The sequence below is a fragment of the Tripterygium wilfordii genome, chromosome 21, assembly GCF_013401445.1.
Source record: "Tripterygium wilfordii isolate XIE 37 chromosome 21, ASM1340144v1, whole genome shotgun sequence".
Taxonomy (NCBI): domain Eukaryota; kingdom Viridiplantae; phylum Streptophyta; class Magnoliopsida; order Celastrales; family Celastraceae; genus Tripterygium; species Tripterygium wilfordii.
Genome location: NC_052252.1, coordinates 16,029,301 through 16,054,602, shown reverse-complemented (window position 1 = coordinate 16,054,602; position 25,302 = coordinate 16,029,301). Strand labels below are relative to the sequence as shown.

Below are 25,302 nucleotides of genomic sequence, written 5' to 3'. Positions count from 1 at the left end.
TAAAGATGTCATAGATAAGGTCATTGTAAAAGTTGAATTACCAAAATTTATCCTTCGGTTTCCCATATTTTCCTGCCTTCCAGATGCTTCTTACTTTTCACCCATAGCATCAAAGTTCTGGCATTGTAATATACGTTAACCGAAACGGATTAAAGGTATGAACTGCATCAATACCCTAAGAAAGAAGAAACACGGAAAATACGCTAAAACTTATACTCTATTTTTATTCAAAGTTGCCACGATTGATTGACGGCTCACAATCCTATTTAAACAAAATGAGAAAAACACTAAAAATATCGAAAAATATGCCAAAAAGGATAGACTTGGGTCACAAATCAATAATTCGAAACAAGTCAAAATCGACGAAACACTTCGAACTTCTGAATAGAAGATATAGAAGAAGCAAATAATTCCTAAAATGGCAAAAAAGCTAATTTGGAGGCCTACACAACGGAATTTGACCAAAAAATGACGGAGAGTTAGTCCGCTAAGTTTCATCCGATTCTGAGTTTTAAGCCTTTCATTTCTACTAGCCAATTTTGCTCTTCAGGTGATCCAACAGATGCATAAACCTTTCTAAACTTGTTCTACATCAGAGACCCCAAAAAAAATGTCAAGCTTAAGCTGTTGGTTCTCTCCTACTGATAAGAAAGAGTCGACTATTACTGCAGACAAAACTTATATCAGTAGCCTCAATAGGGTTTCACAGGAATTACATGAATGCCAAACTTTGTAATAATTCAATTCTTGTCTCATAGGGATTGGTTTGAATAGAGAACAGTCGGCAACACATTACCCAGAAATTGGTCTGCAATATTGGTAAACCTCCTCTTTATTTTTTATTGTGGATATTCCAGTCAGGTCTTATACCATGTCACAAGCCTCAATCTTCTTTAGCAACTTGTGCGAGAACACACGCTAGAGAATCGTATGAATGAGTTGACTGCAAAAAAAAAAAAAAAAAAAAAAAAAACACTTAGCACATCATGGTAAGATATCTTAAAACCTTAAGCAATATAAACAATCATAATCTGGACAGAATTAGAAGTCATATGTTCTCTTATTCAAGTGGGAAGCAAATATAGACTTATTATATGCAGCAAATCCAGAAATAATAATGAGAATAAAACAAATATTTATATTGGGAAATAAGAGTGTGCTCTTACACTTCAACATCGTTAATATTATTGAATTGGGATAGTCAATGACTCAATATAGTTGAAGTGCTCGTAGTGAACTTCATTGCTGCAAAGTCAAACATCAGCACATGAATTACGGTTGAAGAAATCCCATAATACATCATCAATCCAAGACTGAGTCCATTGCTTGAAATATTAGACAATATCCAATTACAGAAAAATAAAGATTGCATTGCAGTGCAAATTCAACTAAAATGTAGAATTGCAGTGCAACATATAAAAATGAGCAACCACAGTTTCAGAAACAACTATTAACCAAATGAAAGCAAAGATAACCATCTGGTTACCCACAAGCATACGAAAGGCCTTCTTTCTTTCTTTCTTTCTTTCTTTTTTTTTTTTTTTCTTTTTCCCTAGGCATACTGAAGGTTAATGTAATGACTTAAAGCCTGAAATGAATTTCCTATGGGAAAGCATTAAGGAAGAATGCAGGCCTTCCTGTGGTTGACTTACAAAAATAGATCAACAATTTAGTGCTACATGTAATTATTTTTGTATTGTGGAACCTCCCCAAGGCAGGGCCCTTTAGACCCACCCAGGTGGGGTAAACCTTGGACCCGTGCACCAAACCCTCAGAAGTTTCCCTACACGGGATCAAGGTACCTCCCTGGAATTTTACCAGGAAGTGTGGCAAGTGTTGGTGAGAGGTTTGATGCTACATGTATTTGGTTACCCAACCAATTGCCTAGAAAATGGTGTCTCTGTACAAGTGGATAAAAAGAAGAAAAATCTTTGAATAGACAAACTTGAATTATCTTGCCTTGCAAATTCATCAGTAATTAATTTATTCATTGTCAACAGATCCAATCTAGAGATGCTTGAATTAGTCTTTCAGAGATATAAGATGATAATACTGAAAAACATATATTTCCCACAATCTACGTAAGCCACCATCTTGGCAATTCTTAAAATCATATACTATTCAATAACCTTGAATATGTATCTTGCTCAAGTACTATAAGTAAGACAGAGACCCCTTTGCATAATTCAATCAAAGCTTTGTACAAAACCACTACAGATGACTTCTCTAAGCTCTTCAATGTTTCCCTTTTTCATTCTTCTTGCATTTGCATTTCCGTGGGCAATTACTACTTCAGCGCAAACCCAAGAAGCGTTTCTTGAATGCCTATTCCTTCACTCCAACATATCTAAACTTGTATACACCCCAGCCAACTCCTCATATTCCTCTGTCTTGCAGAATAACATACAAAACCTTCGGCTTTCCGGACCAACCAGTCCAAAACCTCAAGCCATTATCACACCAACAGAGATTTCTCACATCCAATCAGCCATTTATTGTGCCAGAACAAATGGCTTGGAAATTAGAACTAGAAGTGGTGGTCATGACTATGAGGGTCTCTCTTATGTTGCCTATAATGTATCTTACATCATCATCGACTTGATTAATTTTAAATCGATCGATGTTGATGTAAGATCTAAAACTGCCTGGGTTCAATCCGGAGCCAGAGTTGGTGAAATTTGTTACAGAATTGCAGAGAAAAGTAACACTCTTGGCTTCACAACTAGTGTTTTGCCCAAAGTAGGTGCTGGTGGATACATAAGTGGAGGAGGATTTGGGACATTGATGCGTAAATACGGGCTTGCAGCCGATAACGTTATTGATGCAGTCCTCATCGATGCCAAAGGCAGAGTTCGCAACAGAAAATCGATGGGCGAAGAGTTGTTTTGGGCAATTCGCGGAGGTACTGGTGCTAGCTTTGGAGTGATCATTTCATGGAGAATAAAACTGGTTGAAGTTCCTGCTAATGTGACTGTCTTCGGAGTCAGCAGGATCTTGGAACAAAATGCTACAGCGCTTCTCTCCAAATGGCAAAATATAACAGACAAGCTTAGTGAAGATCTATTCATCAGAGTTCTATTAACCAGGCTGAGTCTTGGTCAGAGTTTGACAATGGTAGCTACGTTCCAAGCCTTGTTTCTTGGCAGCCCTGATAGGCTTCTCAGGGTGATGCAAGACAGCTTCCCTGAATTAAACGTGACACGACAGGATTGCCTTGAAATAAGCTGGATTCAGTCTGTCCTGTACTTCGGTCAGTTACCACTCAATTCCACAGAAGCATTGCTTAATCTCACTGGACCGGCTGGCGGATCCTTCAAAGCCAAGTCTGACTATGTGAGGGAACCAATTCCTATATCTGGACTACAAGGGTTATGGCAAAGGTTTTTCGAACCAGAAGGCGCGGCTGGTGTTATGATATTAAGTCCTCATGGAGGCAGAATGAGCCAGATTAAAGAGTCCAGTACTCCATATCCCCACAGAGCCGGGACTATATACATAATTGAATACTTGGTGTCCTGGACGACACCGGGGCCGGTTGAATCTAGCATAAGCTGGATTAGAAGGCTCTACGATTTCATGGCGACCTATGTTTCGAAAAATCCAAGAGAAGCATATGCTAACTATAGGGATCTTGACATTGGATCCAACAGCGCAGGCAACACAAGCTACTCACAATCAAGGGTTTGGGGACTCAAATATTTCAAGGACAACTTCGACAGATTGGTACGAGTGAAGACCAAGGTCGATCCTGCTAATTTCTTCAGAAATGAACAGAGCATCCCACCACGTTCATCGTTCATGATTGAGTGACATTTACAGATATTGAATTATGTTGTATTGGAAATGAATAAGTACTCTATATGGAGGTTATGTATTATGTTGTGAAATAAGAGTTGCTCTGTAAAAGCACTGTAGAGCATAGCATTCTATGTATATTATGCATGGAGAAGGTTTAATTCCTCACTGTTATTTACAAATAAAAACTAGTGAATAATTTGTCATTAATTCTATTTTCCTTTTTCCCCAATTTGATTTACCAATTCATATTTTTTTATGACCATGAAACTGATTCGGATCATTTGGACATGACTTCTACCTATCCACTTGTTGGATTATGCACATAACCCAGTCCACAAGTACAGGGTAGTGTGGAGGCTTATCCCACATTAGATTGACATAACATAACCTCTACCTATCCACTTGTTGGGTCTATCATAACTCAGTCCACAAGTGCAGGGGTGTTAAGGCTTTGTCCCACATCAAATAGACATAACCCAACCGCTTGGCAAATAAACAAAGGTCCAGGACCATCTCACTCTCACACAACCAACGTGTTTTCAGATTCAGAGAATCAATGGCAACGACACAAAAAGAACAAAGCCGACACAAAAAGAACAAAGCCGTGAGGGCGTTCGACCCAAAACGGACAATATTGGCTTGTAGTGTTTGGGCTGGATTTTCTAACAAAGGGAGGAGACAGCAAAAATAGGGTTATAACCAATGAGGACACTCACTCTTAAAGGTGATCAAAAGCTGGTTTGGGTCAAGCTCCTCACAATTTAGCACAGCAGAAGTGGCAGGCAGATGTATTTGGTATGTGATAAGTTTTCTCCATCTAATCAAATACTAAATTGTGGAAAGACAAAATAATATCACAGGACAGCATAGCCAATTTTAGCAGATCTTCAGAATAATGAGTTGATCAACATAAATGGCTAAGTTTTTCGTTAACAATTGAAATCCAAGCCCAAAGTTAGGTCGCTTACTAGAAGCGCAGCCACGCAGTAGCAGGCCCCTGTTTTCCTCCCTTCGAAGTCCTTCGCTGTCCTGTTTTCTTCTCCGTTGGAGGTTTGTTCCTTTCTTAGTTGGGAAGAGCAAAGAGCGAAGGAAGGTTTGGCTCTGTTAGGCGTTAGCTACAAAGCAAAGCTGAAACCGATATCACGTGCTTAACATGTGAGTTGGAACAGTTCTGCTAACTACTTAACTCACCTGGCGCCACCTGTTTAAAAGCCTGCTTATTGTTATAAATCGTGATTAACAATCAATAAGCACATTTACTTTCTCTCTCTCACGTTTTCCGTCGCACTTTCTCAGCTGCCAAACAGTCAAATTATACATTTCTACTTGGTGTCCGAGAATTCGTTCCACGAGAAGGCGTCCGCTCCTTCGAGTTTTTGGTTGATTTTCTGGTTTTTGTTTGGTTCGTCTCTGTTTCCTGGACTCGAGTTGTGTCGTCTTCAAATCTGTGTTTCGGATCGCAGTTGCTTGACGGTTTCACAATTGCTCTGATGGCGGCTGCTACAGAATCCCAGAAGAATTGCTCTATCGATCCTACGAGTACACATTCTCTTGCTTCGAATGATCAACCAGGTATACCCATTTTCCCTGAAATCTCCAATGAGTTCTCTGAGAACATTTCGGGGTTTTTTTTATTTATATTTTTTTATCAGGCAACTCATTATTTAGATTAATAAAACAGATGGTACAACAATAGATGCATAAATAAATCTATACATAAACGGCCCTAAACAAGTAATCAGAAGGAAATCTACCCCAAGAAGTGAGAATGGACAATAGAAACGTAGGAAGAAAAAGAAGATGGAAATGCACACTTTCTATAACTGGACAATCTATGAACAAATTCATGCTACAATTTATTTATTTTTCAATCAGTTGTGCTACAAATTGAATCATTGCAAAGAAAATGCTTATTTCACTGGTACATAATCTTCATATTTGAAATTTATTCATGTTAAAATAGAAAAGAATATAACTTTATTCAGGCAGAGAGGAATACTGATAGTCATCTGTCTATCTCTACCACGATGAAAAAGGCGGTATGCTTTGTTCATTCCTGAAAAAATTAGCAGGATCAACCGTGGTCTTGACGTGAACCAATCTGTCAAAGTTGTTCTTGAAATACTTGACACCCCAAATCTTTCCTTGTTTGTAGCTTGTGTTGTTACCTTTATTGTTTGTGCCTATGTCAAGATCTCTGTAATTGATATAGGCTGCTCGCGGATGTTTAGATACATAAGGAGCCAAGTAACTATAAAGGTTTCTGATCCAGCTTATATACTTTTGTGATGCAGCATTGTCTTCTTCTTCCCAGTACACCAAGTGTTGAATTTTGTATAAATTACCAGCTCTGTGTGGGAAAGGAATGCTTGATTCAGCAATCTCATTCATTATACCACCGTAAGGACTCAAGATGAGTTGGGCGTCAGCCGCCTCTTCCTCGTAAAACCTTTCCCATAATCCTTGTAATGCAGATTCTGGAATGGGTTCTTTCACATAGTCTGATTTTGCTTTGAAGAACCTTACTTCAGGTTGTGTCCGATTCAGTAATATGTCCAGGGATTCGATTGGGAATCCATTGAAGTACAGGGTAGACTCGATCCAGCTCATTTCGACACAATCTTGTCTAGTCAAATTTAATTCTGGGAACCTGTCCTGCATCAATTGAAGAAGCCTATCAGTGTTGCCAAGAAACAAGGAATTGAAGGATGCTTGAATTGTCATCCTCCCTTCTTGACTTGAATTCACTCTCGCTAATATGACTCTGATGAATAGATCCTCATCAAGTTTAGGTGCTACAGATTGCCATTTGTGCACTAGCTGGGTTGCATTTTGTTCTAAGGTTCTGCTCACTGTGAATACAGTCACAGTTGGTGGAACTTCAACCAATTTTACTTTCCATGCGACGACGACTCCAAAGCTACCTCCTCCGCCTCCTCGAATTGCCCAAAACAAATCTTCTCCCATTGATTTTCGATCTAGAAGCCGCCCTTTAACATCGATCAAGTGGGCATCAATTACATTATCCGCAGCAAGACCATATTTTCTCAACAACAAGCCATATCCCCCACCACTGAAGTGTCCACCAGAACCAACAGTTGGGCAAACCCCAGCAGGGAAGCCAAGGGTTCTACTTTTCTCGGCAATTCGGTAATAGAGCTCACCTATGGTTGCTCCAGCTTCAAGCCACGCCGTTCTGGTACCTTCATCGACTGCAATTGATCGAATGTTAATGAGGTCGACAATGACAAATGGTACATCTGAGACATAAGATAAACCCTCATAGTCATGACCACCACTTCGAATCCTGATTTGCATGCCATGTTCTTGGGAACAAATTACAGTTGTTTGAATATGGGAGACGGTCAATGGAGTGACAATGACGAGAGGTTTCGGAGTGGTAGGTGTAGAGAACCTACGGCTTTGTATAGAGAAGTTCAAGATTGATGAATATGAAGAGTTGATTGGGGTGTATATAACTTTAGATATGGAAGCCGAGTCCTCTGAATTAAGGCTCAGGCATTGAAGAAAGTCCTCATGTTCGTGCGCAAAAATTGCTGGCGAAACTGTGAAGAGCAGGACAAGGAGAAATGGAACCGTAAGTAAAGAGCTTAGAGAATTCATTTTTGGTGTTTGCTTATGAACATATAGAGATGCACGAAGCTCCCTTATTTATAGCATTTCTAAGACTCAGAAAATGGAACATTGATGAAATGTGAATGTGGGTTATGAAAAATATGGCATGAGAAGCCAATTCAAGCATTTAGCTTGGATTTTTTCAACTATAAATGAAGGGGAAGCAAAAGAACTGAATTCGATCATATGAAAGTACAAATGAAGGACGAAGTTGCATGGCAAGATAATTGAAGGTTGGCATTCTTCAGTCAATATTTTTACTTTTTCTTCTTATTCATTTATATGTGCAAAATGTCATATCTGACTATTGAAAATTGTATTAGATGTTGTCACAGATGACGGATCCTGAACTCTCTATCTTTGGTATAGCTGAGCAGATTGTTGATTAATCAACAGTCAAAAGCTGTTTTTAGATTTCTCTCAAAGAAAAGCAAACTGCTGATGAAAAGTTCAATTCATAGAAGTTGCAATTTTTAGGCAAAGAAAAGAGAGAGAAATTTTTTGGTTGGTATGGTGTAGTTGATTGTGATAACTTTTTACAAATGCGAGATATCGCAAATTCAACTTTTTTCAGCGTTATTTCCTTGCATGGATCCATTGAAGATTCTCCCTCATGGGTTTGGCCCGGTCTAAACTATCGCCTGAATGGAGCGAATTGGGTTGATAGTATGAGTTTAGAGCTGACCTAGCTATCCGGTGGGTATGTTAGGGCATCGGGTCCATGGGAGGTTTGGCCCCCACAAGCTTCGGCCTGGTCTAAACTATCATCAGCGTGGAGCATACTAAATTGATGGCCCAAGTTGCTTAGAGCTGACCCAACTCTCTAGTGGACATGTTAAGATGAGAATTTTCAATTACCAAAAAAAAAAAAAAATCTTGGCAAAGACCCAGTTTCTCCGATGTCAAACTAGCAATAATATTAAGTTTTCTTTAGTGTATATTTTGAAATTGGTTAATGCTCTAGCTTCTTAAATCCAGGTCCATTACCATTAGTTTTTGAATTCTAAGTGTTATGTATTGAACTCGCCACAAAAGAAATATCTTCTTCCCTTTTCAGTTATTTTCCCAATTAACTTGTTTTGTATCCAACACAGCCGCTGTTTGGCCTTCGACCTTTGTAGATGGTTTTAAAATGACTAAAAGATCTACAAATTTCGACCATCCTGATGTCATGTGAGATGGAGAGTATTCCATGAGGTTCTGCTACAGAAAATTGTTCAGACAACTTTTCAAACCAAGTAAGAAAATTTTCCTGGTACATGTAGGCTGTAGCATCAAAGGCCCCATTTGGCTGCAATGTAGTGTAATTGTAGGAATCCTATTACGCGTAATTAGAGTTTTGACAAGTATTGTGATTACAAATTTTATAAATACATGTCAAGTATTGCTAACGTGATTACTAAAAAAAAATTAAACCAGACTTATTCATAAAATTGAAAAGAATGCAACTTTATTCCTTTATTCCTTAACAACAACTGTCGTATCTCTGCTTCTACAGCTCTACCATGAAGAATTAAACAGGTGGAATGCTCTGCTCATTCCAGAAAAAATTATCAGGATCAACTTTGTTCTTGACTTTAACCAATCTGTCAAAGTTGTTCTTGAAGTACTTGACACCCCAAATCCTTGCTTCTTTGTAGCTTGTAGAATTTCCTTTGCTGTTCATACCAATATCAAGATCTCTGTAATTGATATACGCTGCTCGCGGATTCTTCGACACATAAGGAGCTATGTATCTGTAAACCCTTCTGATCCAACTTATATAGTCTTGTGATTCCTCACTGTGTTCTTCCTGCCAGTACACAATGTGTTGAATTTTGTATATATTCCCTGCTCTATGTGGGAATGGAATGCTAGATTCTGCAATCTGGCTCATTCTGCCTCCATATGGACTCAAAATGAGCTGTGCGTCCGCTGCTTCTTTCTCGAAAAACCTCTTCCATAACCCTTCTACTGCATATTCTGGTATTGGAGCCTTCATATAATCTGATTTTGCTTTGAAAAACCTTACAACAGGTTGAGTTCGATTGAGTAAAGCTTCGGCGGATTCGATTGGGAAATCATCAAAGTATCGGATGGTATCAATCCAGCTCATTTCGACGCAGTCTTGTTTAGTCAGATTCAATTCAGGGAAGCTGTCCTGCATCAATTGGAGTAGCCTACTAGTGGTGCCAAGAAATAAGGAGTTGAAGGATGCTTGGACTGTCATTTTCTTCCCTTCTTGACTTGAATTCACTATGGTTATTATGATTCGGACGAATAAATCTTCGTCGAGTTTATCTGCCACAAACTGCCATCTATGAACCAAGCTTGTTGCATTTTGTTCCAAAGTCCTATTGACTGTGAAAACAGTCACCATAGGAGGGACTGGAACCAAACTTAGTTTCCAAGCAACAATGACACCAAAACTAGCTCCTCCACCTCCTCGAATCGCCCAAAACAAGTCTTCTCCCATTGAATTCCTATCAAGAAACCTCCCTTTAACATCGATTATGTGAGCGTCGATTATGTTATCCGCTGCAAGACCAAATTTCTCAACATTGTGCCATAACCTCTTCCACTGAAATGCCCACCAACACCAACAGATGGTCCAACACCAGTTGGAAACCCCAGAGTTTTACTTGTCTTAGCGATTGTGTAATAAAGTTCACCCAATGTAGCGCCAGCTTGAACCCAAGCAGTGCTGGTTTCTTCATCAATTGCGATCGATCGAATGTTAATGAGGTCAAGGACGACAAATGGTACATCAGAAACATAAGATAGACCCTCTTAGTCATGACCACCACTTCTAGTTCTTATCTGCAATCCATCTTTCTGGGCACAATTGATGGTGCTTTGAATGTGTGAAACACTCAATGGTGTAACAATGACTAGTGGTTTTGGAGTGGTGGGTGTAGAGAACCTAGGTTTTGTATGGAGAAGTTTAAGATAGATGAGTAGGAAGAGTTGATTGGGTTGTAGATGACTTTAGATATAGAGGCAGAGTCCTCTGAATTAAGGCCAAGACATTGAAGAAAGTTATCATGTTCACCTGCTATAGAAGATGAGATGAGCAGAAGAAGGAGAAATGGAAGTATTGAAGGCATTAGAGAATTCATTTTGTACGTTGATAAGGTGCAGAGAGATATGTAATTTATAGTAGTTGGTAATTGGTAAGGGTGGCAAAATTCCGTCTAGTCTTGATAATCGAATTTGTTCGACCCAGATTAAACATATACTTTCGAAATATGGGTCCAAATACAAAATTTTATTCCGCTTTAAAACCAGGTCCTCATCCAAACACGAAAATCTTGTCCGATTTACTTTTCTGGACACTATATTGTCCGATTTAAACCGATCCGCGTATGGTCAATTAATTACGTCAGAAATCCAATCCGAATTAGAGTCCGGACATATAAATATTTCGTAAATATGCGTTGTTGTCCGACTCAAAACCGATTTTTTTTTTCCAACCCTAATGATTGGTGGTGATGATGTGAAAATGATATGATGATGAGGATATGAGAGTGTGTTTTAGTTTTACTAAAATTTGTGCACTTGAGTAGCGTGAAAAGCCAATTAAAGCATCTATGTTAAAAAGGAAATGCGACACGGATGCTTTGAAGAGGGACGAATGAGACCCACATTAATTAACTGATATGGGCTTTATAACAAGTACGTCATCACGGCCCAACTTTATCGATGATGGCATCATCATGGCCCAACTTTTAAAGATGATGGGCCTAATATCGATATTGCACGTATCGATATTAGGCATCACTTGTAACAAAATTTCTTCTTGTCTTTGTTGTCCTTGAACCACACTCCCAAGTACTGATTCTCCCAGCCAGTGAAACTCAAGAAACCCAACTCAAAAACATCACTAGTTGAGACCAACGTTTGGTTGTAATACAAGAAAGACTGGAAAAGAGGAACATTGATTTGTCAAAGTCAAAGGTGATTTATGAAGCTACTAGAAGAAGGAAGGATGAAATAATTATCATCAGGCTTTGTACCAAAAACAATTCATGGTCGACTTTATAAATCTATGCAAAAAATGGTTGAAATCCACGTGTAATTGATACAGAGCATTAGTGAGTATGTATAATTGTACTCCATGTGTTGATTTTGTGGTGAAAGCTATTGAAACGAAAATCAACAAACCAGATCCGATTTTATCTCCAAAAATTGGTAGGGTCTTGTTGTTTTTCTTCCATAAAAGCAACAAGGCCGTGTTGTTTTTTTTTTTTCCTTGGAGAATTCTGGTGTAAACTTAGTAGTCTCTAATTAAATATATAAAAATTATTTATTTTAAATATTTAGTTTAAGGGTTAATATGTCATTGGATACAAGAATATTTACGTAAACTAAAAAAAAATTAAAAATTGATTTAAAGATAGTGTTTTTGTGGTGTGTAGATAAAATTTCCTTTATACGAATTTTTAATTTTTTTATAGTTTACATAAATATCCTTATATACAATAACATATTAACCCTTAAATTAAAATTTTAAAATGTATCATTCTCCCTGTTTCTCCCTTTTCATCATACATGTTTTTGCTTGAAAATATCATATATCTTTTGGAACCAGCGCCAAGTTGTATTTTTGGTGGATGAGACTCCAATCAGAGCGCACACAAACATCGAACGCAAAGGAATTCCCTTTCCAAAGGACCAAGCAATCGGTGTCTACAGCTCAATATGGAACGCAGACGATTGGGCCACACAAGGTGGGAGGGTCAAGACGGAGTGGTTCCATGCGCCCTTCACAGCCACCTATAAGAACTTTGAAATTGACGCGTGCGAGTGCGCAGTGTCAGTTGCAGCATTTGATAATGCTAAGAAATACAGCAGCAGTGGTGCTAAGAGATATTGGTGGGATGAGCCAACGCTGTCTGGACTAAATGTGCACCAGAGTCATCAGCTCCTGTGGGTTAAAGTCAATCACATGATCTATGATTATTGCACCGGTGACTCCTACAGAGTGTTTGCACCACAGCCACCGCTACTAATAGTGATTTAATGTGGGTGTTTGAGTATGGATGGTGATGGGTTTTGGGTGACTGTAAAAAAAAGGAAATATGGGGATGGATGATCATAACTTGTAAACATGTCCATGTTTGTATCATATGTTTTCAAAAAAAAAATGGTAGCAGTAATTATGAGAGAGAGAGAGAGCGTTGCTGGACTGGAAGTGTGAGAGAAATATGAGAGAGAGCATACCATCTATAAACAAAGGTAATTTGATCTTTTTACTATAATTTTGTGTGTAGATTTATAATTTTTTGGTGTAAATTTATCATATTTAAAAAGTAATGTAAAGATAGTGTTTTTGTAATGTGTTGATAAAAATTTCCCAATTTTTTTTGATTCATACAATATCTCAAATCGTTTATCGGCCTGTAACTATCCAATACTCTTATGAAAATCTCATACTAGGGAAAGACCCTCTCAATACTCTAACGCTCACACTAACTTTGTAAAGATCCCATTGTACTCTAGAAACTCGTAGCATTGGTTCTCACAGACCCCAATTTATTACTTCATCTACACTAATAATACCCATTGGTGTCCCTAGGGTGAGGCAACATGAGCCGTCGCCCAAAACTCCCAAATCCCCAGGCTCCCATATTTTTGAAAACATAGTAGTATTGTAGTCGTCACAAACCCATTTAAAGTTAAACCACATTTAGGGATAAAAGCCCAATAATTACTAGTCCATTTCAACTTAAAATTATATTTTCGGTTCACCAAATCATAAGAGGTTAAATATATTAGCTATATGTTAGCAATTGAAAGTGATTTGGTAGAAAAGAGTTTATTACCCAACATAATTAGTGCTTTTGAACCTCAAAATGCTAGAATAGTCATATTTAAGTAATATACGACATTTAATATTTTTTAGAGGGCCCCTTTTTAGAGTTTCGCCCAAGGCTCCCGACGGCTCAGGTACGCCACTAATAATACCTACTCTCATATATATAATTTACAAGCATTTAATCTCAACCGTTGGATCTGACCAACGATAGTTCAAACTGATAAAAAAAAAATGAAAACTGACTACCATGACCAAAAATTGTTGTTCGATCATAATTTTTATTGACGGATGACAGCCCAAAAAAATTCCCTCGCCTCCTCCAGAAAAACCCGACCATCCCCAACCAACAACGACCATCGGTTTAGCCCGAAAAATTGCTTGAAAATCGCAAACCACTCGAGCGAAAATCGCTTAAGATATGTCCCATTGAATCACCATCCCCTGCAATCGACACCACTAGTAGGTCGGCCGCCTAGAGACCTTCAAGACATACCACTTCCCCTTTGCATAATTCAATCAAAGCTTTGTACAAAACCACTACAGATGACTTCTCTAAGCTCTTCAATGTTTCCCTTTTTCATTCTTCTTGCATTTGCATTTCCATGGGCAATTACTACTTCAGCGCAAACCCAAGAAGCATTTCTTGAATGCCTATTCCTTCACTCCAACATATCTAAACTTGTATACACCCCAGCCAACTCCTCATATTCCTCTGTCTTGCAGAATAACATACAAAACCTTCGGCTTTCCGGACCAACCAGTCCAAAACCTCAAGCCATTATCACACCAACAGAGATTTCTCACATCCAATCAGCCATTTATTGTGCCAGAACAAATGGCTTGGAAATTAGAACTAGAAGTGGTGGTCATGACTATGAGGGTCTCTCTTATGTTGCCTATAATGTATCTTACATCATCATCGACTTGATTAATTTTAAATCGATCGATGTTGATGTAAGATCTAAAACTGCCTGGGTTCAATCCGGAGCCAGAGTTGGTGAAATTTGTTACAGAATTGCAGAGAAAAGTAACACTCTTGGCTTCACAACTAGTGTTTTGCCCAAAGTAGGTGCTGGTGGATACATAAGTGGAGGAGGATTTGGGACATTGATGCGTAAATACGGGCTTGCAGCCGATAACGTTATTGATGCAGTCCTCATCGATGCCAAAGGCAGAGTTCGCAACAGAAAATCGATGGGCGAAGAGTTGTTTTGGGCAATTCGCGGAGGTACTGGTGCTAGCTTTGGAGTGATCATTTCATGGAGAATAAAACTGGTTGAAGTTCCTGCTAATGTGACTGTCTTCGGAGTCAGCAGGATCTTGGAACAAAATGCTACAGCGCTTCTCTCCAAATGGCAAAATATAACAGACAAGCTTAGTGAAGATCTATTCATCAGAGTTCTATTAACCAGGCTGAGTCTTGGTCAGAGTTTGACAATGGTAGCTACGTTCCAAGCCTTGTTTCTTGGCAGCCCTGATAGGCTTCTCAGGGTGATGCAAGACAGCTTCCCTGAATTAAACGTGACACGACAGGATTGCCTTGAAATAAGCTGGATTCAGTCTGTCCTGTACTTCGGTCAGTTACCACTCAATTCCACAGAAGCATTGCTTAATCTCACTGGACCGGCTGGCGGATCCTTCAAAGCCAAGTCTGACTATGTGAGGGAACCAATTCCTATATCTGGACTACAAGGGTTATGGCAAAGGTTTTTCGAACCAGAAGGCGCGGCTGGTGTTATGATATTAAGTCCTCATGGAGGCAGAATGAGCCAGATTAAAGAGTCCAGTACTCCATATCCCCACAGAGCCGGGACTATATACATAATTGAATACTTGGTGTCCTGGACGACACCGGGGCCGGTTGAATCTAGCATAAGCTGGATTAGAAGGCTCTACGATTTCATGGCGACCTATGTTTCGAAAAATCCAAGAGAAGCATATGCTAACTATAGGGATCTTGACATTGGATCCAACAGCGCAGGCAACACAAGCTACTCACAATCAAGGGTTTGGGGACTCAAATATTTCAAGGACAACTTCGACAGATTGGTACGAGTGAAGACCAAGGTCGATCCTGCTAATTTCTTCAGAAATGAACAGAGCATCCCACCACGTTCATCGTTCATGATTGAGTGACATTTACAGATATTGAATTATGTTGTATTGGAAATGAATAAGTACTCTATATGGAGGTTATGTATTATGTTGTGAAATAAGAGTTGCTCTGTAAAAGCACTGTAGAGCATAGCATTCTATGTATATTATGCATGGAGAAGGTTTAATTCCTCACTGTTATTTACAAATAAAAACTAGTGAATAATTTGTCATTAATTCTATTTTCCTTTTTCCCCAATTTGATTTACCAATTCATATTTTTTTATGACCATGAAACTGATTCGGATCATTTGGACATGACTTCTACCTATCCACTTGTTGGATTATGCACATAACCCAGTCCACAAGTACAGGGTAGTGTGGAGGCTTATCCCACATTAGATTGACATAACATAACCTCTACCTATCCACTTGTTGGGTCTATCATAACTCAGTCCACAAGTGCAGGGGTGTTAAGGCTTTGTCCCACATCAAATAGACATAACCCAACCGCTTGGCAAATAAACAAAGGTCCAGGACCATCTCACTCTCACACAACCAACGTGTTTTCAGATTCAGAGAATCAATGGCAACGACACAAAAAGAACAAAGCCGACACAAAAAGAACAAAGCCGTGAGGACGTTCGACCCAAAACGGACAATATTGGCTTGTAGTGTTTGGGCTGGATTTTCTAACAAAGGGAGGAGACAGCAAAAATAGGGTTATAACCAATGAGGACACTCACTCTTAAAGGTGATCAAAAGCTGGTTTGGGTCAAGCTCCTCACAATTTAGCACAGCAGAAGTGGCAGGCAGATGTATTTGGTATGTGATAAGTTTTCTCCATCTAATCAAATACTAAATTGTGGAAAGACAAAGTAATATCACAGGACAGCATAGTCAATTTTAGCAGATCTTCAGAATAATGAGTTGATCAACATAAATGGCTAAGTTTTTCATTAACAATTGAAATCCAAGCCCAAAGTTAGGTCGCTTACTAGTAGCGCAGCCACGCAGTAGCAGGCCTCTGTTTTCCTCCCTTCGAAGTCGTTTGCTGTCCTGTCTTCTTCTCCGTTGGAGGTTTGTTCCTTTCTTAGTTGGGAAGAGCAAAGAGCGAAGGAAGATTTGGCTCTGTTAGGGCGTTAGCTACAAAGCAAAGCTGAAACCGATATCACGTGCTTAACATGTGAGTTGGAACAGTTCTGCTAACTACTTAACTCATCTGGCACCACCTGTTTAAAAGCCTGCTTATTGTTATAAATCGTGATTAACAATCAATAAGCACATTTACTTTCTCTCTCTCACGTTTTCCGTCGCACTTTCTCAGCTGCCAAACAGTCAAATTATACATTTCTACTTGGTGTCCGAGAATTCGTTCCACGAGAAGGCGTCCGCTCCTTCGAGTTTTTGGTTGATTTTCTGCTTTTTGTTTGGTTCGTCTCTGTTTCCTGGACTCGAGTTGTGTCGTCTTCAAATCGTGTTTCGGATCGCAGTTGCTTGACGGTTTCACAATTGCTCTGATGCCGGCTGCTACAAAATCCCAGAAGAATTGCTCTATCGATCCTACGAGTACACATTCTCTTGCTTCGAATGATCAACCAGGTATACCCATTTTCCCTGAAATCTTCAATGAGTTCTCTGAGAACATTTCGGGGTTTTTTTTATTTATATTTTTTTATCAGGCAACTCATTATTTAGATTAATAAAACAGATGGTACAACAATAGATGCATAAATAAATCTATACATAAACGGCCCTAAACAAGTAATCAGAAGGAAATCTACCCCAAGAAGTGAGAATGGACAATAGAAACGTAGGAAGAAAAAGAAGATGGAAATGCACACTTTCTATAACTGGACAATCTATGAACAAATTCATGCTACAATTTATTTATTTTTCAATCAGTTGTGCTACAAATTGAATCATTGCAAAGAAAATGCTTATTTCACTGGTACATAATCTTCATATGTGAAATTTAATCATGTTAAAATAGAAAAGAAAATATAACTTTATTCAGGCAGAGAGGAACACTGATAGTCATCTGTCTATCTCTACCACGATGAAAAAGGCGGTATGCTTTGTTCATTCCTGAAAAAATTAGCAGGATCAACCGTGGTCTTGATGTGAACCAATCTGTCAAAGTTGTTCTTGAAATACTTGACACCCCAAATCTTTCCTTGTTTGTAGCTTGTGTTGTTGCCTTTATTGTTTGTGCCTATGTCAAGATCTCTGTAATTGATATAGGCTGCTCGCGGATGTTTAGATACATAAGGAGCCAAGTAACTATAAAGGTTTCTGATCCAGCTTATATACTTTTGTGATGCAGCATTGTCTTCTTCTTCCCAGTACACCGAGTGTTGAATTTTGTATAAATTACCAGCTCTGTGCGGGAAAGGAATGCTTGATTCAGCAATCTCATTCATTATACCACCGTAAGGAATTAAGATGAGTTGGGCGTCAGCCGCCTCTTCCTCGTAAAACCTTTCCCATAATCCTTGTAATGCAGATTCTGGAATGGGTTCTTTCACATAGTCTGATTTTGCTTTGAAGAACCTTACTTCAGGTTGTGTCCGATTCAGTAATATGTCCAGGGATTCGATTGGGAATCCATTGAAGTACAGGATAGACTCGATCCAGCTCATTTCGACACAATCTTGTCTAGTCAAATTTAATTCTGGGAACCTGTCCTGCATCAATTGAAGGAGCCTATCAGTGTTGCCAAGAAACAAGGAATTGAAGGATGCTTGAATTGTCATCCTCCCTTCTTGACTTGAATTCACTCTCGCTAATATGACTCTGATGAATAGATCCTCATCAAGTTTAGGTGCTACAGATTGCCATTTGTGCACTAGCTGGGTTGCATTTTGTTCTAAGGTTCTGCTCACTGTGAATACAGTCACAGTGGGTGGAACTTCAACCAATTTTACTTTCCATGCAACGACGACTCCAAAGCTACCTCCTCCGCCTCCTCGAATTGCCCAAAACAAATCTTCTCCCATTGATTTTCGATCTAGAAGCCGCCCTTTAACATCGATCAAGTGGGCATCAATTACATTATCCGCAGCAAGACCATATTTTCTCAACAACAAGCCATATCCCCCACCACTGAACTGTCCACCAGAACCAACAGTTGGGCAAACCCCAGCAGGGAAGCCAAGGATTCTACTTTTCTCAGCAATTCGGTAATGGAGCTCACCTATGGTTGCTCCAGCTTCAAGCCACGCCGTTCTTGTACCTTCATCGACTGCAATTGATCGAATGTTAATGAGGTCGACAATGACAAATGGTACATCTGAGACATAAGATAAACCCTCATAGTCATGACCACCACTTCGAATCCTGATTTGCATGCCATGTTCTTGGGAACAAATTACAGTTGTTTGAATATGGGAGACGATCAATGGAGTGACAATGACGAGAGGTTTTGGAGTGGTAGGTGTAGAGAACCTACGGCTTTGTATAGAGAAGTTCAAGATTGATGAATATGAAGAGTTGATTGGGGTGTATATAACTTTAGATATGGAAGCCGAGTCCTCTGAATTAAGGCTCAGGCACTGAAGAAAGTCCTCATGTTCGTGAGCAAAAATCGCTGGCGAAACTGTGAAGAGCAGGACAAGGAGAAATGGAACCGTATTTAAAGAGCTTAGAGAATTCATTTTTGGTGTTTGCTTATGAACATATAGAGATGCAAGAAGCTCCCTTATTTATAGCATTTCTAGGACTCAGAAAATGTGACATTGATGAAATGTGAATGTGGGTTATGAAAAATATGGCATGAGAAGCCAATTCAAGCATTTAGCTTGGATTTTTTCAACTATAAATGAAGGGGAAGCAAAAGAACTGAATTCGATCATATGAAAGTACAACTGAAGGACGAAGTTGCATGGCAAGATAATTGAAGGTTGACATTCTTCATTCAATATTTTTACTTTTTCTTCTTATTCAATTATATGTGCCAAATGTCATATCTGACTATTGAAAACTGTATTAGATCTTGTCACAGATGACGGATCATGAAGTCTCTATCTTTGGTATAGCTGAGCAGATTGTTGATTAATCAACAGTCAAAAGCTGTTTTTAGATTTCTCTCAAAGAAGAGCAAACTGCTGATGAAAAGTTCAATTCATAGAAGTTGCAATTTTTAGGCAAAGAAAAGACAGAAATTTTGGTTGGTATGGCATAGTTGATTGTGATAACTTTTTACAAATGCGAGATATCGCAAGTTCAACTTTCACGCGCAACAATTTCAACGTTATTTCCTTGCATGGGTCCATAGGAGATTCTCCCTCACGGGTTCGGCCCGGTCTAAACTATCGCTTGAATGGAGTGAACTAGGTTGACAATCTGACTTTAGAGATGACCCAGCTATCCTGTAGACATGTTAGGGCATCGAGTCCATGGGAGGTTTTGCCCCCACAGGCTTCGGACTAGTCTAAACTGTCGTCAATGTGGAGCATACTAAGGCAAAGACCCAGTTTCTCCAATGTCAAACTAGCAATAATATTATGTTTTCTTTAGTGTATATTTTGAAATTGGTTAATGCTCTAGCTTCTTAAATCCAGATCCATTACCATTAGTTTTTGAATTCCAAGTGTTATGTATTGAACTTGCCACAAAAGAAATATCTTTTTCCCTTTTCAGTTATTTTCCCAATTAACTTGTTTTGTTTCCAACACAGCCGCTGTTTGGCCTTCGACCTTTGTAGACGGTTTTAAAATGACTAAAAGATCTACAAATTTCGACCATCCTGATGTCATGTGAGATGGAGAGTATTCCATGAGGTTCTGCTACAGAAAATTGTTCAGACAACTTTTCAAACCAAGCAAGAAATTTTTCCTGGTACATGTAAGCTGTAGCATCAAAGGCCCCATTTGGCTGCAATGTAGTGTAATTGTAGGAATCCTATTACGCGTAATTAGAGTTTTGACAAGTATTGTGATTACAAATTTTATAAATACATGCCAAGTATTGCTAACGTGATTACTAAAAAAAAATTAAACCAGACTTATTCATAAAATTGAAAAGAATGCAACTTTATTCCTTTATTCCTTAACAACAACTGTCGTATCTCTGCTTCTACAGCTCTACCATGAAGAATTAAACAGGTGGAATGCTCTGCTCATTCCAGAAAAAATTATCAGGATCAACTTTGTTCTTGATTTTAACCAATCTGTCAAAGTTGTTCTTGAAGTACTTGACACCCCAAATCCTTGCTTCTTTGTAGCTTGTAGAATTTCCTTTGCTGTTCATACCAATATCAAGATCTCTGTAATTGATATACGCTGCTCGCGGATTCTTCGACACATAAGGAGCTATGTATCTGTAAACCCTTCTGATCCAACTTATATAGTCTTGTGATTCCTCACTGTGTTCTTCCTGCCAGTACACAATGTGTTGAATTTTGTATATATTCCCTGCTCTATGTGGGAATGGAATGCTAGATTCTGCAATCTGGCTCATTCTGCCTCCATATGGACTCAAAATGAGCTGTGCGTCCGCTGCTTCTTTCTCGAAAAACCTCTTCCATAACCCTTCTACTGCATATTCTGGTATTGGAGCCTTCATATAATCTGATTTTGCTTTGAAAAACCTTACAACAGGTTGAGTTCGATTGAGTAAAGCTTCAGCGGATTCGATTGGGAAATCATCAAAGTATCGGATGGTATCAATCCAGCTCATTTCGACGCAGTCTTGTTTAGTCAGATTCAATTCAGGGAAGCTGTCCTGCATCAATTGGAGTAGCCTATTAGTGGTGCCAAGAAATAAGGAGTTGAAGGATGCTTGGACTGTCATTTTCTTCCCTTCTTGACTTGAATTCACTCTGGTTATTATGATTCGGACGAATAAATCTTCGTCGAGTTTATCTGCCACAAACTGCCATCTATGGACCAAGCTTGTTGCATTTTGTTCCAAAGTCCTATTGAATGTGAAAACAGTCACCATAGGAGGGTGATGCAGCGTTTGGGCACTTGGGCAACTCAGTCATGTGGGCCCACAAAGTTATTTTGAGCCACATCCTTTTTGTAGCCGTTGTGGGTTGCGGGTCTTCAAAAGGATATATATATTCCTCTGTTGAGATTGTTGGGGAGTTTTTAGAAGATTATATTCTGAGTCCTTGTCTCCTTAAGACTTCTTAGTATCTTAGGTAGAGAGTCCTCAAGTTGCTGGTTGAAATTAAACTCTGGTTGTTTGCTTTTGATAGAGAATCCCCGAACCTTTGAATTTCTTAGTATTGGAAACATTTGGGTTGTTCTATTGGTGTATCAGTTGTAATATATTACCCTGCAAAATGGGTTAGTTTATCTCTTCTAAGTTAAGCTATATTTGGAGAATGAAAGACTGTTGATGAATGTTGTTTATTGTCTTTGAACTCTATTGATATTGCTGGGAGATTGTTGGCTCACAGTTGGTGTGTTAAGAGGTATTCCTGGATGCACAACAGGTGTTTGACAAAATGCCCTACTGAGTCGGCATCAATTTGGTATCAGAGGCAATGAGCACTTGTGCTCACGACCCGGGAGACTGGCGTAGGCAAGAGGTTTCTGATCGACCAGCTTGGCCAATTTTTGGGCATGACCACTTACGCGACGAGAGAACCGAGTGGTATGAGCAACGCTATAATCAAATTTGGTACGATCTGTCACCTGAAGTGCGGGCTGAGTTGTACGAACAAGAGTATACTCCTCCTCAGTCTGAACCAGAGAGATTTCATGATGCCAATGGGATGGATTGGAGCGCCTACCGAGTTGATCAGAATGAAAAGCAAGGTGTCTGGTGTGATAGATCATGCAACTTGGGCTCTAACGAGTATAAGTATGAGCAGTGTGAATGGCGTCAGAAACCCATCCATAACAGAGATCTCATTTCGAACAGCAGCACCTCGCATATTGGGGGACCCTTTCAAGTGTTTGAGAAAATGTCTGACCCAGGTTCGGCTGTCCAAATTGCCACACATCCGGGCGATTGGCATGGTCACCATGAAGATCACCTTGGTCGGATTGATGGCATATCCCATAGCTATGACTCGCGCAATTGGTCTCGAGACGACCGAACTGATTGGTATGACCATGGAACTAGCAAGTATGAAATTCGGTCTGGTGATTTTGGAACCAATCAGTCTCCACAGTCCGTGGGTGGCAATTTATTTGATGGCAATCCTCAATTTCAGAAGCATGATATACATTTGCTGAAAGGGGCGGTCGAAAATCTCACTAGGATGATGAGTCAGACGTTGGGCTCCATGGATCAAAAGTTGGACCTGCTTGAGAAGGCACTAGCGGAAAAAAATACCAACCTTCTTAAGCCTCAAGCGGAGTTGTCGGTTCAACAATTCCTTGTTGATGAGTCTCCAAGTTCTTTAGAAATTTCCAAGAAAAATGAAGCTTATTTACTTGTTGAAGAGAGAGCTGTTGGTGAGCAGTCTAATATACACATGGATAGCTTGGAATTTAAAGTCCAAGACACTGGGAATGAACTGCTAACAAAGATGGTAGCGTCTGTCACAAAGCATGTTGTTGAAGATTCATCACCGCCAATGTCCATTGAACTTCTTGAGGGCATGTTTGTGGGGAATGATATTCTGAACTCAACAAGCAGTCCTTTTGAGGTACCATTCCCATGTTTATTCCCATCTTGTTGGAATTTATATCTCACATTGATTGGCTCTAAGCTCACTATCTCAACTACAACTCTCTGTGATGTGGTGGTTAAAGAAAATATGCTCTTTGTATTTGAGGTCTCTGAGAAAGGCATCATTATAGAATTTCCAAAAGAGCCTTCTGCAAAATATTTCTCTTGCGAAAAATACCGGGATGGAAGTGATTGTTGGAATTTTAGTAAGCATATGCTATGCTTCCCGCTTAATTCCAAGCCAAGCACGAATCGATTGATTAGGTGCAATGCATATGATCATTACTGGATGGGAAAACTGGCCTATATTCCTAGATTTTTGACTGGGAGTGTTGTGTTTAAAGGGATGAAACTTTTTGTGATGTGTGAGACAATCAAATCTTATTACTTGGCCATTGACTTCTCTGGGCATTGTGACTTCGTCAAGATCATTGCTGAGTATGGTATTATCGTTATGAACTCTGCTACTAGCGGTTGTGCCATCATGATCTCGACACCTGGTCATATTGGTGAGCGTGCTTGCCTTTCCTGCATTACTGTTGACACGAGCTGTCATTATAAAATGCTTGGTGCCACTACTCCACAACACACTCAGGCAACATATGATCAGACTAACAAGGAAGTTTCCTCCTACTCCATGATTGGTGATACTGAATTTTTTCAGATTCACATTCTTGAGCTTGTCGTAATGGGTGCGAGGCATGATGAAAATTTTATACCACCAACCTTTGATCCAGGAATTCCAACTTTTATTGTTGAATATTGCAACTGGAAACTTGGTTATGCTCGCACTTCATATCTATTGGTGATCATCTATGCTTGGTTGTTCGAAAATTCGACAGAGTCGAATTCTTTTGGGAAGGAGAGAATTGATGCAGCGTTTGGGCACTTGGGCAACTCAGTCATGTGGGCCCACAAAGTTATTTTGAGCCACATCCTTTTTGTAGCCGTTGTGGGTTGCGGGTCTTCAAAAGGATATATATATTCCTCTGTTGAGATTGTTGGGGAGTTTTTAGAAGATTATATTCTGAGTCCTTGTCTCCTTAAGACTTCTTAGTATCTTAGGTAGAGAGTCCTCAAGTTGCTGGTTGAAATTAAACTCTGGTTGTTTGCTTTTGATAGAGAATCCCCGAACCTTTGAATTTCTTAGTATTGGAAACATTTGGGTTGTTCTATTGGTGTATCAGTTGTAATATATTACCCTGCAAAATGGGTTAGTTTATCTCTTCTAAGTTAAGCTATATTTGGAGAATGAAAGACTGTTGATGAATGTTGTTTATTGTCTTTGAACTCTATTGATATTGCTGGGAGATTGTTGGCTCACAGTTGGTGTGTTAAGAGGTATTCCTGGATGCACAACAGGTGTTTGACAAAATGCCCTACTGAGTCGGCATCAGAGGGACTGGAACCAAACTTAGTTTCCAAGCAACAATGACACCAAAACTAGCTCCTCCACCTCCTCGAATCACCCAAAACAAGTCTTCTCCCATTGAATTCCTATCAAGAAACCTCCCTTTAACATCGATTATGTGAGCGTCGATTATGTTATCCGCTGCAAGACCATATTTTCTCAACATTGTGCCATAACCTCCTCCACTGAAATGCCCACCAACACCAACAGATGGTCCAACACCAGCTGGAAACCCCAGAGTTTTACTTGTCTTAGCGATTGTGTAATAAAGTTCACCCAATGTAGCGCCAAGCTTGAACCCAAGCAGTGCTGGTTTCTTCATCAATTGCGATCGATCGAATGTTAATGAGGTCAAGGACGACAAATGGTACATCAGAAACATAAGATAGACCCTCTTAGTCATGACCACCACTTCTAGTTCTTATCTGCAATCCTTCTTTCTGGGCACAATTGATGGTGCTTTGAATGTGTGAAACACTCAATGGTGTAACAATGACTAGTGGTTTTGGAGTGGTGGGTGTGGAGAACCTAGGTTTTGTATGGAGAAGTTTAAGATAGATGAGGAGGAAGAGTTGATTGGGTTGTAGATGACTTTAGATATAGAGGCAGAGTCCTCTGAATTAAGGCCAAGACATTGAAGAAAGTTATCATGTTCACCTGCTATAGAAGATGAGATGAGCAGAAGAAGGAGAAATGGAAGTATTGAAGGCATTAGAGAATTCATTTTGTACGTTGATAAGGTGCAGAGAGATATGTAATTTATAGTAGTTGGTAATTGGTAAGGGTGGCAAAATTCCGTCTAGTCTTGATAATCGAATTTGTTCGACCCAGATTAAACATATACTTTCGAAATATGGGTCCAAATACAAAATTTTATTCCGCTTTAAAACCAGGTCCTCATCCAAACACGAAAATCTTGTCCGATTTACTTTTCTGG

At 39.3% G+C, this 25,302-nt stretch overlaps 6 protein-coding genes, 1 long non-coding RNA gene and 2 pseudogenes across 7 annotated transcripts; 4 read left to right on the top strand and 5 right to left on the bottom strand.

The window, feature by feature from the left end:
* Nucleotides 1-563: 563 nt before the first annotated feature.
* On the bottom strand, nucleotides 564-4,919 carry LOC119989014. Its single transcript, XR_005465713.1, has 3 exons — nucleotides 4,767-4,919; nucleotides 1,167-1,245; nucleotides 564-943 (listed from the first exon to the last, which is right to left on the bottom strand). It is a non-coding gene; the product is annotated as an uncharacterized LOC119989014 (long non-coding RNA).
* Nucleotides 2,108-4,010, top strand: LOC119989010 (berberine bridge enzyme-like 18). The gene has a single exon (XM_038834294.1). It carries the CDS (start codon nucleotides 2,218-2,220, stop codon nucleotides 3,808-3,810), a length of 1,593 nt encoding a protein of 530 aa, XP_038690222.1. The 5' UTR covers nucleotides 2,108-2,217; the 3' UTR covers nucleotides 3,811-4,010.
* Nucleotides 4,920-5,633: 714 nt separating the features above from the next.
* LOC119989008 (berberine bridge enzyme-like 18) lies at nucleotides 5,634-7,986 on the bottom strand. The gene has a single exon (XM_038834292.1). The coding sequence runs from the start codon at nucleotides 7,420-7,422 to the stop codon at nucleotides 5,818-5,820; it is 1,605 nt and encodes a 534-aa protein (XP_038690220.1). The 5' UTR covers nucleotides 7,423-7,986; the 3' UTR covers nucleotides 5,634-5,817.
* Nucleotides 7,987-8,947: 961 nt separating this feature from the next.
* Nucleotides 8,948-10,633, bottom strand: LOC119989012 (annotated as a pseudogene).
* A 1,338-nt stretch (nucleotides 10,634-11,971) lies between these two features.
* LOC119988007 (xyloglucan endotransglucosylase/hydrolase protein 9-like) lies at nucleotides 11,972-12,593 on the top strand (the record flags this gene model as incomplete). The annotated part of the gene is made up of 1 exon (XM_038832918.1): nucleotides 11,972-12,593. A coding segment is annotated over one exon (465 nt), but the record flags the coding sequence as incomplete, so codon positions are not given.
* Nucleotides 12,594-13,504: 911 nt separating this feature from the next.
* On the top strand, nucleotides 13,505-15,567 carry LOC119989007 (berberine bridge enzyme-like 18). Its single transcript, XM_038834291.1, has one exon. It carries the CDS (start codon nucleotides 13,520-13,522, stop codon nucleotides 15,365-15,367), a length of 1,848 nt encoding a protein of 615 aa, XP_038690219.1. The 5' UTR covers nucleotides 13,505-13,519; the 3' UTR covers nucleotides 15,368-15,567.
* A 1,499-nt stretch (nucleotides 15,568-17,066) lies between these two features.
* On the bottom strand, nucleotides 17,067-19,484 carry LOC119989009 (berberine bridge enzyme-like 18). Its single transcript, XM_038834293.1, has one exon. It carries the CDS (start codon nucleotides 18,979-18,981, stop codon nucleotides 17,377-17,379), a length of 1,605 nt encoding a protein of 534 aa, XP_038690221.1. The 5' UTR covers nucleotides 18,982-19,484; the 3' UTR covers nucleotides 17,067-17,376.
* Nucleotides 19,485-20,337: 853 nt separating this feature from the next.
* LOC119988490 lies at nucleotides 20,338-25,190 on the bottom strand (annotated as a pseudogene).
* Nucleotides 21,294-24,237, top strand: LOC119988489. The gene is made up of 2 exons (XM_038833545.1): nucleotides 21,294-22,931; nucleotides 23,061-24,237. Exons 1-2 carry the CDS (start codon nucleotides 21,819-21,821, stop codon nucleotides 24,009-24,011), a joined length of 2,064 nt encoding a protein of 687 aa, XP_038689473.1. The 5' UTR covers nucleotides 21,294-21,818; the 3' UTR covers nucleotides 24,012-24,237.
* Nucleotides 25,191-25,302: the final 112 nt, after the last annotated feature.

Bases quoted from the DNA above. Each gene is read 5' to 3' on its own strand.
- LOC119989010 (XM_038834294.1), top strand. From the start codon at position 2,218: ATGACTTCTCTAAGCTCTTCAATGTTTCCCTTTTTCATTCTTCTTGCA.
- LOC119989008 (XM_038834292.1), bottom strand. From the start codon at position 7,422: ATGAATTCTCTAAGCTCTTTACTTACGGTTCCATTTCTCCTTGTCCTG.
- LOC119989007 (XM_038834291.1), top strand. From the start codon at position 13,520: ATGACAGCCCAAAAAAATTCCCTCGCCTCCTCCAGAAAAACCCGACCA.
- LOC119989009 (XM_038834293.1), bottom strand. From the start codon at position 18,981: ATGAATTCTCTAAGCTCTTTAAATACGGTTCCATTTCTCCTTGTCCTG.
- LOC119988489 (XM_038833545.1), top strand. From the start codon at position 21,819: ATGAGCACTTGTGCTCACGACCCGGGAGACTGGCGTAGGCAAGAGGTT. The intron at 22,932-23,060 runs GTACCATTCCCA...TTTGTATTTGAG, and splicing joins CAACAAGCAGTCCTTTTGAG to GTCTCTGAGAAAGGCATCAT.